Source organism: Phaseolus vulgaris, chromosome 4 (assembly GCF_000499845.2).
Source record: "Phaseolus vulgaris cultivar G19833 chromosome 4, P. vulgaris v2.0, whole genome shotgun sequence".
In the NCBI taxonomy this organism is placed as follows: domain Eukaryota; kingdom Viridiplantae; phylum Streptophyta; class Magnoliopsida; order Fabales; family Fabaceae; genus Phaseolus; species Phaseolus vulgaris.
The window spans coordinates 37,621,015-37,633,587 of record NC_023756.2 but is presented as its reverse complement, the minus strand read 5'-3'; the positions used below and the strand labels follow the sequence as shown (position 1 = coordinate 37,633,587).

The following is a 12,573-nucleotide window of genomic DNA, read 5'->3' as shown; positions in this document are numbered from 1 at the left end:
GATGTACTATCAAAGATCCACACATGACTAAGTTAAAGCCAACCAAATATTCTCATCCAAAGACAGGGATTTAGACCTTATCAGTGTTCTAATCAGGCCAACAACCTATCACAAAAGTCTAAGAATTTTTTCAACACAATCTTACCTAACAACTCATTCAGATCGTCCAACACCTTAAGAAAATACTTTAAATTTCGTTTATGCAAATAATAATAATAGCCTCATGCTATGCCGGTGCAAGAACTCCCTTCAGAGCTTTTGCAATTAAGTCCCTTACTGCAACCCCTCTGCTGATATCAACACATACCATAGTCCCACATAAGTTCATGATTGTCATCAGGGTTGAGCCAAACTAGCTGAAAAAGGTTCCAAGTATAAATAGTTTTAATCATTAAGACTCAAGAATCAAATATAGAAGATACAAATATGCAGTACCTCTCCTTCAAGTATAGGCAGCCTTGGTGGAAGTGGTATGATCCAATGAGGATTTAATGCTTCCAATGAAAGATTTGACAACAAACCAACTACTGCCTCTTCTTTATCTCCAGCACCATGTTTAGGTTTTTTTCCAGGTCGCACATCAAACCTATAAAGTCATAATTATAATAATTTAGATCTATATGAACTTTGAATTGCCACTTTAAAATAGTTACGGAAAACCATTGAAGAGACTAAACAAACAAAGTAAAATTTAATAATAAAAAAACTACATATATAAACTAGTCAATCCACTGCATGGCCATATGCTAATGAATCTGCATCACAACTTATATCTGGGTCCAAGCACATTTTTTACACTACCATCTTAATAAGCAATGCAAAACCATATTTTAATAAGAAATGATAAGCTACTCAAATTAACATCACCATTCGTGTTTAATTGGACATTATGGAACAAATTCTAATATATGACCAGTAAATGAAAAGGCAAATCAGAACCCAGTTAGTAAAACACGCAAGTCATAAAACCCAAAAACTGCAAACAAAAATAAATGCAAACCTATGCAAACCTCGTAAACCCCTAAATAGAACAAACGAAATCAAAAACACTAAACCCTAAAAAACCAAATCCAAACCAATACAAACTTCAATAAACATAGACTCTTTCTTCCTACACCTCCATACCTTCTTTTGCCACCCCATACTAAATGTAAAAATACCGTTTTCTCCTTTTTTGTGCCACTTTCATACATAATCCGGAAGCTGTTTTTGAATCCGGAAGTGTTCTTGAAATTTATAAAATCTGGAACTCTTTTTTGCATTTGAAATAAGTCTATGGATTATGTAATCCGGATATATTTTGGATTACATAATTCGGAAGTCAATCTCATTATTTAGAAAAGACTTCCGGATTATGTAATCCGGAAGCTAATCACTCCTTTGAAAAAAAGGCTTCCGGATTACATAATTCGGAAGCTAATTTTATGTATAGAAAAAACTTCCGGATTATGAAATCCGGAAGCTAATCACAAAAGGCTTTCGGATTACATAATCCAGAAGCTAATTCTGGATCTAGAAAAAGACTTCCGGATTATGTAATCCAGAATATTAATAAAGGGTATTTTTGGAATATAAAAAATATATGGGGTGGCACAAGAAGGTATGGAAGTGCAGGAAGAAGCAGCCATAAACATATAGTAAACAAAAACACCAACAAACCTCAATGTCCAACACTCAAAAAGCCCAACATCCAACAAAAAAAAAAAACTATAAATCCTAAAAAGCAAAACGAAACCAATGAAAACTTGACTAAAAATGATACGAAATAGATACCAAGTCAAAAAAAAAAAAACAATATCCAAACAAAACAACCTAAAAAAATCAGACCGAAAATTCAAATCACACTCGCACTCCCAATCCAAATAGCACTGGTTGCAGTGGTCACCAAAATGTGACTGCAACTCCAAATCCTCTTCAAATCGCACTGAGAAATCTCTGGCTCATTTTCACTTCGCAAAACTTACTCTTTCAACCCTAAATTTTAAAAATTACCTCAATATCTCACCCAACATTGTAATATTCTATTATATCTAGATCCAACTCTGTAATTATTATTCGGGATGTGTTCAAAGTAGATAGTTGAAAGAGGCAATGAAACAGAAAAGGACGATGAGAAACATTTTTTATCTTCGTTGAAGTCCCTAGATATAATTGCTAATGTTATCAAAGCTTACTTAGCTTACTTAACAATTGAATTAGCATGCATAATCTAAAAGGAAATTTTCCTAATATATTTATTAATATTATAAAATAAATGTTTTGAAAAGAATAAATGGTGAATTCACACATCTACTTGATTATTATTTTTTTTATCAGCATCCATTTGATTTTTTTTGAATTTATCTTTATGTTAATAAACATCTTAACAGGATTATTTATTTCTAAAATGAATGTGATGTAATAAGATACACTTAGTAATAATATATATATATATTTAAATAATAATAATATTGATATAAATATAATATGTTATTAACAGTATTCAATAAGTAAAAAATTATTATTAATAATATCTGTTTAAATATGTTTTAACGGCAACGAACCAAACTGTTACTTCGGAGAAAGCCCAAGCCCATCTATCGAAAAGGCCCAAAGATTTCAACGTTGGGAGCGCGAATTTGTCCCGCCAAGGGTTGTGTTCCCGCCATGAACACCTCCTTCTCGCCTTCCCTATTTAACAAACCTAACCCTACACTCATTTTCGCGCCATCACCACCGTCTTCATCTTCCTCTATCTCCGACTACAATGGTTGTTTCTCTCGGCCCCGGCAAGTTCTACGGCACCAGCCTCCCTCGTCCTCGCATCTACACCGACGTCAAGTTCAACGACCACCGCGTTGACCCCCCACTCCCCGTCACCGACCCATTCATGTCTTGGGCCCAAGAGGCCCACTGGTCCATGGGCGGCCTTAGCTTCAAGCGCCTCCGCCTCCAGGGTAAAATCGAAGGAAACGTCCATAAGCTCCGCTCCCAGCGCGAGAAGGTCCAGTCCCTAAGCCCAGCCCCGGCCCATTCCGTCCTTGCCCCATCCGAAAGAGCTTCCTCACCTTCCCCTCCACCGGCTCCGGTGGTGACCAAACGCCGAAGGTACATGGATCTCATTGTGGACGAAGAAGAAGAAGAAGAACCAGAAGAGGTTGAGCCTCCCAGAACCCGTGTCCGGAAGAGCCGCTTAGTCAAAAAGCTCGGCGATGATTTCGATAGGGTTGCTCAGGAGAAGGATGAACCCGAAACAATGCCCTTGAAGACTCTGACTCGTTCTAGGAGATTGGTCAAGAGTGCTGAAAAGAAGACGGTGGTTGAAACGGCGCAGAAATCAAAGCCTAATGGAAAGCAGAGTGCCAGTGAAGCTGAGAAGAGCCCTAGGGTTAGAACTTCACCAAGATTGGCTAAGCGCGTTTCAAGTTAGATACATGTTGTAATTAGAAGAACATTGCTTTTTATTTTTTTTTCTCTTTCGTATTATATTTTGTGGATGATGCTGTCTCTTTCTGCGAGAAAAAAGAATGGGTTTTGTGCAATTTCTAAGTGTAGGGTTTGTTCAACAATGGTGTTTTGCAGCATAAACAAAATGAAATTAGATGCAATGGTTTCACTAATCTCCGCATACAATCCACGGATATTTTGATAATTTAATTTGATTTAATTACATACAAAGCTTTTTTTTCCCTTGATATCTACATGGATCTTCTTGTAGATTTTGGTATTTTGGTATGACACAATTTGAATGATACTTTGTTCAAGCTATAACATGTATTCAACTAGTCACTCCTCTACAGTATTTGGTGATGAAAAGTTGAAACCAGAATGATATTGTACAAGACCTCACCCACCTATGACCCAAGAAAATAACAATATCTTGTACCAATTTCTGTTTCCATAATGGGAACATTGTTTTCCTCTGTTCTTGTTAACAATATTCTTTGAAACTTACATCCAGTTGAGTTGATCCCTTTGCATTGGCCAATCTGCAAGACTGTTCAATAAATATAGAAGGGGTTGACGAACTTTCCCATGGCACCATCCCATATTCATCAGAAAATTCCTTCATTCCACCGACTAGGAATTGCCAAACCAAAGCCCCCCCTCCAGATCTGTTTCTCTTGGCAGATTTATAAATTATGTCTAGAACAGTTCTGTGCATTTTTTCCCTGTCTGACAATGAGAAGTTCTGATTTGTTTCTGATAATCCAAATTCAGAGAATAAGACTGGCTTTTTCAAAACTTTGTCACCATCTTCAATGTGGGAAAGCATCCACTTGGAAACAAATTTAAGTTGGTCTTCGAATACTTGCTCATGAAACCTGTGAAAAAAATGAATGAATAAAGGCAATCTATATTAAAACATGAAATCACCACAATTGAGGTTTGGATATATGTATTTTTAGAGGGTGTAACTAAAAATTTGAATAGAACTTGCTGCAACAGTTGATCACCCATATATGACAATCGCATTAGATCACCTTGAAACCTTCCTTCTGCAGGTTGTGATCTGTGATAGTTTCTTTTCTTAGAACATTAAGCAAGCTCAAAACTAAAGAACATAGTTTTCAGGAAATGCTTACCAATGATCAGGATAGATATGAACAGAGGCGAAATCAATATTTGATATTTTGGAGTTCCGAATAAAATCAGACCCAAGTCTGGATGCCCAAAGCTCAGGGTTGACAGTTGAACTTTTTGGATCATTTGGACCATAAAAACCTTCCAGCCCCACAGTCAACAGATGGTTCTTGTCTATCAATTTGACAAAACTTGACATTTCGTCTATCCATCCCTGCAATTCTACCACAGTTAAGTGTATACTTAAAAATCAAAATAAAACTGTCCTTTTCTATAAATTCTACCATAATTTGGAGTTGCTGCAATGTGACTAGGGGTCACTGCAGGTTCAGGTTGTGGAATCAACCTCTTGCAAAGGAAGGTAAGGCCTTCTTATGATAGATCCATAATTGGTCTAACCCTCCACAGAGAAAAAGGGCTAAAAATTGGATAGTGCAAGAATAGTTTTTAATAAGTATTTCAAGGGGCTTAAGCACAGGTTAGAACTTACTTGTAGAGTGTCACCAGAAGGATCAGACATGCAACGAGGTTCATTAATCAATTCCCAACCAAAAATGGTGGGGTCATTTCTATATTCAATGCCGGTGATGCTATTCTTCCTTGTCAAGACAGTCTGCAAAAAAAATCAAAGGAAACGATTAATTGATTTAAGACAGGTTCAAGAGTTGCAGACAACCAGAAAATAATGTCCATTGCACAAAAACAAATGTTACTTGTACAATTTAGAAGGTAAAGGAGGAGATAATTTTCATCCAGGGAAGCAGGAGATACAAGCTTCATATAAAGTCATGAATCATGGCTATAGATGAAGCCTCAGAAATGAGATTATTTATGTGTTATTTATATTACAAAATAAAACTTATGGATTGGCAATTTTGTTCCTTGCTTCCCAATAAGGCTGCACCCCTGTAATGGTGGGAAATGGATCTCCAACAATTTGAGAAAGAACTGCACAATCTCACAATTCATGCTACTTTTCCTTTACTTAATACATTAAAAAGATCGGATATTAAAAGAAAGAAATGGTTGAGTTCAGATCTCATGCAGTTTTATTTTTCAGAACTGAGGGGAATCTTAATCCAATTCTACCAAGGAGAACCTTTGTAGGGTGGAAAAATCAGACAGTTAATTAGTAAAATGGTAGAACAATCTTGTCACAAACCAATTATTCCAAAGCTTAAGCTATGATATGAGCACACGTGAATGTTTCATTACTTTATTTATATTATATCTCCTCCCCCTCGTGCAAACTCTGTTTCTCTCTGTTGATTTGATGCCGTGTCATAAACCAACAAGTCAAAAGCTTAAACTATTAGATGAGGACATATTTTATTACTTCAAAGTTTATATTTATGTTTCTAACAAGAATTACTTGTCTAAGGGAGTGCCTTGTACAATGCAACTGCTATTCTAATAATTTTCAAGTAAAATACTATTTTTCTTCTTTGTTTATCAAACTTCTGACTTAGAGAAATTCTATAAATTTTAATTTAAAAACAGTGGCAATAGTCACTCTCCTTTGTTTATTCTAAAAATGCAGGATGCAGGGGGAAAAGAAAAGAAAGATAGGCATGTCATACCTTGATGTAATTCTTGAAATAAGTACGGATAGATGGATCAAAGAAGAAAGAATCATTGGAGGAGCTTAAGCCTACCCCTTCTTGCCATGCCCATTTCACATACTGACTCTTCCCACCATATGCTTGCAAATTATTCACTAAGCTAAGAAGGAGCCTAATTCCATGTTGCCTTGCTTCTGCTATCACATAATCCAAGGCCTGTCACCGTGATTTTCATTCACAAATAAAACTACATTAGAAACAACTTACTTATCATCACATGAGCATAAGGAACTGCAATCAGTGATGCAACATAAAGCATTTGTATTATTTCATCAGGCATAAAGAAAGGGAAGATTCAACCATCATAACCCTTTAAGAGACTGTTTTGATGTATGAACTGTGCCTATTTGAAAAATAAGCATGCATTGCTTCTTTCAGAAACCTTTTAATTGTGCCATGTCCCAATAAATTATTTTATGTCAAAAGTCAGAAACACCACGGACACCATTTTTGGTACAATTTCATATGTGATTGGTTGATTAAGGATGGCAAAAGGGCAAAGAAAAATAACACGTATTTCACATTGAGTCGTCTTCGCAATGAACACAATCTTAGCAGCATAAACGAAAAAGACCATATTTAATTTGATTCTGCTTTAGATACTAACCACAGAAACACTACGCAGAAGGATAAAAATGGTATCTCCATTAGCACAACTATAATATTCAGCTCTAAAGACAAAACTATGTCATGATTCGTTTCATATTTTAGAACTATCGCAACCCAAGATAATTCCCACGATACAATTTGAACCAAAGCCAATCCCCAGTTTTGCAAACACCGACACAGACAACCATAAACATTCAATCCAATTTTCAGGAAAAGAGAACAAAAAATAGAAGGGCGCAAAGAAAAAGGGAAAACAAAACCCCGAAAACCATAAACGCAATTTCCAACAACACTCTACACACGCACACCCAAAAACTAAACAAAAATTGTGTCGGTATCCGAAGTGAAGCTTAAAAAAGGCACACTAAAACACAATTACCAAATTGTCTTAGCAATAAGTTGCATAATTAGAAAAACAACGAGGAACATAAAAAAATTACCTGGAAAGCTTGTTCATCGAAATGACCAGGAGAAGTTTGAAGGGCATTGTAGTCTCCATCGTTGAACGCCCAAGTTCGACACACAGTGAGACCCATCTTGGCACCGGTTTTCATCATTTCTCGAACCTTGGATCTCGAATAAACATCCACCGACTGAACCATTAACCAGTAAGAGTTCCACCCGTTTACGTAAAACGCTTTTCCATCCAACACAAACTGCGTCCCGTTTCTCTCCACAAAGCTCAATTCTGGCCCTTCCTCCAAAACGCTGAACCTTATGCCCCCAAAAGACATGTAAACAAAAACCACAAACGACGCAAAACCCAGGATGGGATAAAACAGGCTATTTCCAAACACCATTATTTGGTGGCGAAATTCAACCGATTGGGGAGGTTCCCGGGTACCCTTTTGGCCCTTTGATCAAAGGGTCACCAATTCAGTGACACTTGATGAAGATTGCTGAACCTCACACCCCACAAGTTATTTTGGTTGTTCTTGACACCCCAAATGGTTAAAATGTCTAGATCTCTGTATTAACTGACAACAGTGTGAATGGCTTGAAAGGCCTTAACTTTAATGAGTTGCAAAACAAAACTGAACCCAATGGGAATGCGGTAGGAAACTTTGGTGGGTTTTTAAGTTGCCGTAATTTGGGGATTTATATAGGGTGTGGTGAGCAGAGGATAATAACAGCTGCGCATGAAATGATGAAATGTTATGGTTATGTCTGTGCTCCCAGTTCAACCCCATAGAAGGCAAGGAACTTGAAAGATAATCACATGTTTATCTTCTTTGAAATATAGTCCTAGTTAACAGCGATGATTTGGGTTGAAAATAAACTAGAGTGTGAATGACGGTGAGAGTGTGTGTGGTGAAATGTTTTGCACAGAGGGAAGGAACCTAATGACACTATGTTATGCCCCACTGCTCTTGACCCAACCTTTATTCGGTATCAGTTACATCCTAATTAAGGAGAAGCTCCATTCATTGTCACCTATGGCTCAAGCACTTGCCATGTTAATCAATGCAGTCCATAGAATCAACTCAGCACAGTAAAAAACTACAAATAAAAATCTCACCTTGTCTTTGTTTGTTCCATTGTGTTTATCACAGTTTTGTTTTAATCTCTTTTGTTTTAATCCTTAAACCCCTTTTAATTCTGCATTCATGAGATGTCTGTAAGTTTCTTTATCTTCTTGCTTCCAATTTGTTTGAACTTTGTTTTTTTGACAGCCTTTAAGGTTGAGTACTATTATAACAAAAATTACTTAATTTTATATAAGCTAAGAATGATAATTAAGTCTATTCATTATTTTTTTACTTCATAAAGTAAAGCATTTTTTTCTTCTGATATTATGTTAATGCAAATCCGATTAGATTTGAATTTCTTACATAAGACTTCAAGTTTAAATTTTGTTGGTAAAAATCGTAATTAAAAACCTTGAAAAATTACCTATTGAATTTTTAAGTAGAAATTAGTCAGCATAAGTGATAAATATTTTATATTTATAATAAGATTTTAAAAAATGAATACAGACAGTAAAAACAAGTCAATTTATTAAAAAAGAAAAAAAAATAGTGGAAGACTTGCATAACTTTTTTCTCCCAAGTAAATTTATGGATTTTGTATACCTTTTAATAAAAAAATATAGATAAAATATTATTTCTGTTTTAATTCCTAATCTCTATTTATACTTGTTAAGTGTAAGTGATATGTTAGCAAATGAGTGTGACAAAAATATGTATCAATTTTTTTTTATTTCTAGGTTCTAATCATTTTTATATTTTCATACTTTTAAAAAAACCCTTTGGTTTCTTATATATAAAAAAAAAAACTGCTTTGGTCTCTCTGGTTTATTTACACGATTCAAACGATAAGTTGAGCATTAAATTATCATATTAATAGTTGAGTAGGATGGGATGTGTATTTTTTTAAAATAATTTGTTTAAAAAAAAATTAATCAATATATAATTAATGAATGTTGTTTTCAACAATGAAACCTAAAAATGATAATGTGTATACAAAAAGTTAAAATTTTCATCTTCTTTAGATTTCACAGAGAATAAAGAATGCCAAAAGAAAATAAGGATATAAACCTTAATGGAAGAGAAAAACACTGCTTATATTATATTGATTATTATTTTTTCTTTACATAAAAAAATGTGTCAAGTCTACACAAATTGTATGCAAAGTAAAACTAAAATTGTTATTGAAAACTAAAATATTTTTTTTACAGAGAATCGTATATGCGAAGTACACAAATGAATGAAACAACAACAAAAAATCATTTAAATCTTAATTTGGTTGACATAATAATTTTTGACTGGTTCGATATTAAAGTAATGAATATGGTTAATTAATGGATAAGTTAGTTGAATGTAAGTATAAGGATCCGTTGAATTGGTGTAAATTAATTGGCAAAGATCCTAAATTTTGGGTTTGTTATTTGGAAGAAAAATCATAGTAGATTAGAGTGTTTAAGTTTCAACCACAATAAATAGGTCTTGTACAATTTTAAAGGACAATAACACCAATCCAACATATATGTTATATTTGCATTTATAACTTTTCTTCAAAACTTTCGTCACATTTATCACCTTCCATTTTACTTTCAACTAAAAATCTTATTCTCATTTATATTCAACAAAACTAAGTAGTTAGTATATTTAGAGTAGTTTAAGATCTCATTAGGTGATGAACAAAATCTCTTATCCAACACAAATCATTTCAATATTTTGGAAAATAGTTTGTAAATTCTTTGATTTTAGGTTCTTCAAAGTAAAACTAATTGATCATCATAATTTTTTTACTCATTTTATGCTGATCTAAAATCTTTTAATCTATTTAATATAGGGATAATTTAGAATTTACGTGGACAATTTATTAGTGTTAATTTTTTCAAAAGTATATTTTAGTTTTTTACAAATATTTAACTTAGTCTTAGTTGACAAGTAATGACAAAGTGATATTTGTTAAAAATAATTTTTTACTCTACATTTACTTAAGTTTTTGTTAGGATATTTTTAGCTCAATTTTTTATCAAACATATTTTTATCTAACTTTAGTGAAATAACATTTTGTTTAACACATTTTTAGTTCAATCTTATCTTGATCTTGGTTAAAACTTCTTTATCTTATTCTCGTTTACTTAATCTCGTCTAGATCATCTTTGAACCAATCTTGTCAAAGATATCTTTGATTCAACCTTGCCTAAAACATCATCAACTTGTTTGAATAAACATAATTTGATTTATCATTGTTAAACAAATCTTTACCTTAGTTTCAACTAATAAATTTTCAAATTAATCTTAATTAAGACATCTTCTAGTCACTCATTTAGAACATCTTTGCTTTAGTCTCTATTATCATATTTTAAACTTAATCTAGAATAAAATATCCTTTTTTATTTGAAATCCAAAGAAGTAATTTCCATCATAATAATTTTAACTTGAACTTAGTTAAACTAATTCCACCTTGACTTTAAGTAAAAAAAAAAAATCACTTTTATTTCATTTAGAACAATTATATCACATCCTTAAACTAATCACTTTCTTTAATTTTAACCTAAGTCAACTTTTTAAATTCAAAACTTAATTTTGTCCTAAAAGATCTTATAGAATATTTATATGGATCTTTTGATCTTATGTACTATACTGGTCAGACGTCCCAAACACTCAAATGTAGTAGCTCAGTTAGACAGGTCCATTTGGGAAATACCTAGTTCGGCATTGATGAATATGAGCCCAATGACATGTCATGAGGTCGGCCTAGATAATTGACGATCTATATTGAAAAGATAATTAAAAGCAAAACCATATGGTGAATAACTGAAGTAGCTAAGCGAATATATATTTTCGATGTAAATAAAAGTTGTTAGGAATAATGTTGCATTGTACCCGAAAAATAAAGATACACATTAACGAAATATTCTTGTCGTTGAGATTATATTCTTGTTGAGATTATATTCTTGTTGAAATTATATTCTTGTTGATAAAATTGTCGAAGGAATGTCTATAAAAAGGTTTAAGACCTTGAGTAAAGGTAAGTTTTTTTTTAGAATTCTACACTGATATGATTTTATAGTTTGAATGCTCTTACTGACTTGATCGTTGGAGTGTGACCAATAAATGGAGCCCCCTTTATCACAAAGCACCTTCATTTCGGTTCATTAACACCAAACAAAGTTGCTTCAACTCGGAGCCCACTTCTAAGTTCGACCAAGGTCAACAAGCGAAAACATGTGCTTTTTAATATTAATTCACGTAAACTCAAGTGGAGTGAGTTAGTCCATTTTAATTATACAACCTTAAAATATTTTCTTACATAATTTAATAATAAGACTAATTAAAATCATTTTCACCATCATATTTTTTTTCTTATTTTATTTTTCTTTAAAAAATTAATTTTATGTAATAGTAGTATAAATTTTTTAGTAATAAGACTAATTTAATTATACAACCTTAAAATATTTTCTTACATAATTTAGTAATAAGACTAATTAAAATAATTTTTACGATCATATTTTTCTTATTTATTTTTCTTTAAAAAATTATTTTTTATATAATAGTAGTATAACATTTTTGCACATAAAAATATAATGGAATTTATTTTATGATACTTTTTAACTGTAAAATGCTATTTTTGTTAATATTCCAATATGTATATTTATATACTTTTCTTTTAACTCGATGAAGTAGTAGAATGTTACACTCATGTTGGGGAACGAGATGGTTCATGTAATTGAATTTGTGTGTAATCCTATATGAAAACTTATCACATCAATGATAATCATAATATGGTAAGCAAAATTAGTCTTTTAACTCAATGATTAGAGAAAATATATGTAGAACAAAAAAAAATGCATTCTGCTTTTAAATTTACCTTTGCTTATTTTTGGACAAAATTTAAAATTGCTTTAGTATTTTTTTTTCATGTATCATAGATATAGATTATTTTAAGACTTATTTCACAGATTGAAAGTATTCTAAAGGTATAATTAATTTGTAATAGAAAAACTCAATTGCTAATTTGAAATCAACAATGGTTGAGCTTTTGGGATGCTGATGAGATCATCATATCAAATTCATACTTATTTTGAAAGTACATGATTCATATGACGAATTTTCTGCAATTTTTCTTTTTGGAATGACAAGTAAAGTGTGACCAAAATGCTTTTCATATGAATAATTGGTTCAAAGTTTTGGAGTATATGCTAATGCTGAAATGTTTTTGAACCACTTATTTAAATATTTGTTGAGTTTTGTGCTACAAACTATGATTGTGTACCTAAACTGAAAAATACGTCTTTCCGTCAAAAAAAATTAATAAATTTATTATT

At 32.6% G+C, this 12,573-nt stretch overlaps 2 protein-coding genes across 2 annotated transcripts; one reads left to right on the top strand and one right to left on the bottom strand.

Annotated features, from left to right (window-relative positions):
• The first annotated feature begins 2,651 nt into the window (after nt 1–2,651).
• On the top strand, nt 2,652–3,599 carry LOC137837580 (uncharacterized). Its single transcript, XM_068646605.1, has one exon. It carries the CDS (start codon nt 2,747–2,749, stop codon nt 3,407–3,409), a length of 663 nt encoding a protein of 220 aa, XP_068502706.1. The 5' UTR covers nt 2,652–2,746; the 3' UTR covers nt 3,410–3,599.
• LOC137837579 (mannan endo-1,4-beta-mannosidase 2-like) lies at nt 3,591–8,397 on the bottom strand. The gene is made up of 5 exons (XM_068646604.1): nt 7,235–8,397; nt 6,144–6,341; nt 5,054–5,176; nt 4,566–4,777; nt 3,591–4,304 (listed from the first exon to the last, which is right to left on the bottom strand). Exons 1-5 carry the CDS (start codon nt 7,592–7,594, stop codon nt 3,911–3,913), a joined length of 1,287 nt encoding a protein of 428 aa, XP_068502705.1. The 5' UTR covers nt 7,595–8,397; the 3' UTR covers nt 3,591–3,910.
• Between the last annotated feature and the right edge of the window lie 4,176 nt (nt 8,398–12,573).

Bases quoted from the DNA above. Each gene is read 5' to 3' on its own strand.
- LOC137837580 (XM_068646605.1), top strand. From the start codon at position 2,747: ATGGTTGTTTCTCTCGGCCCCGGCAAGTTCTACGGCACCAGCCTCCCT.
- LOC137837579 (XM_068646604.1), bottom strand. From the start codon at position 7,594: ATGGTGTTTGGAAATAGCCTGTTTTATCCCATCCTGGGTTTTGCGTCG. The intron at 6,342-7,234 runs GTAATTTTTTTA...TCACGGTGACAG, and splicing joins TCGATGAACAAGCTTTCCAG to GCCTTGGATTATGTGATAGC. The intron at 5,177-6,143 runs GTATGACATGCC...TTTTTTTTGCAG, and splicing joins ATTTCAAGAATTACATCAAG to ACTGTCTTGACAAGGAAGAA.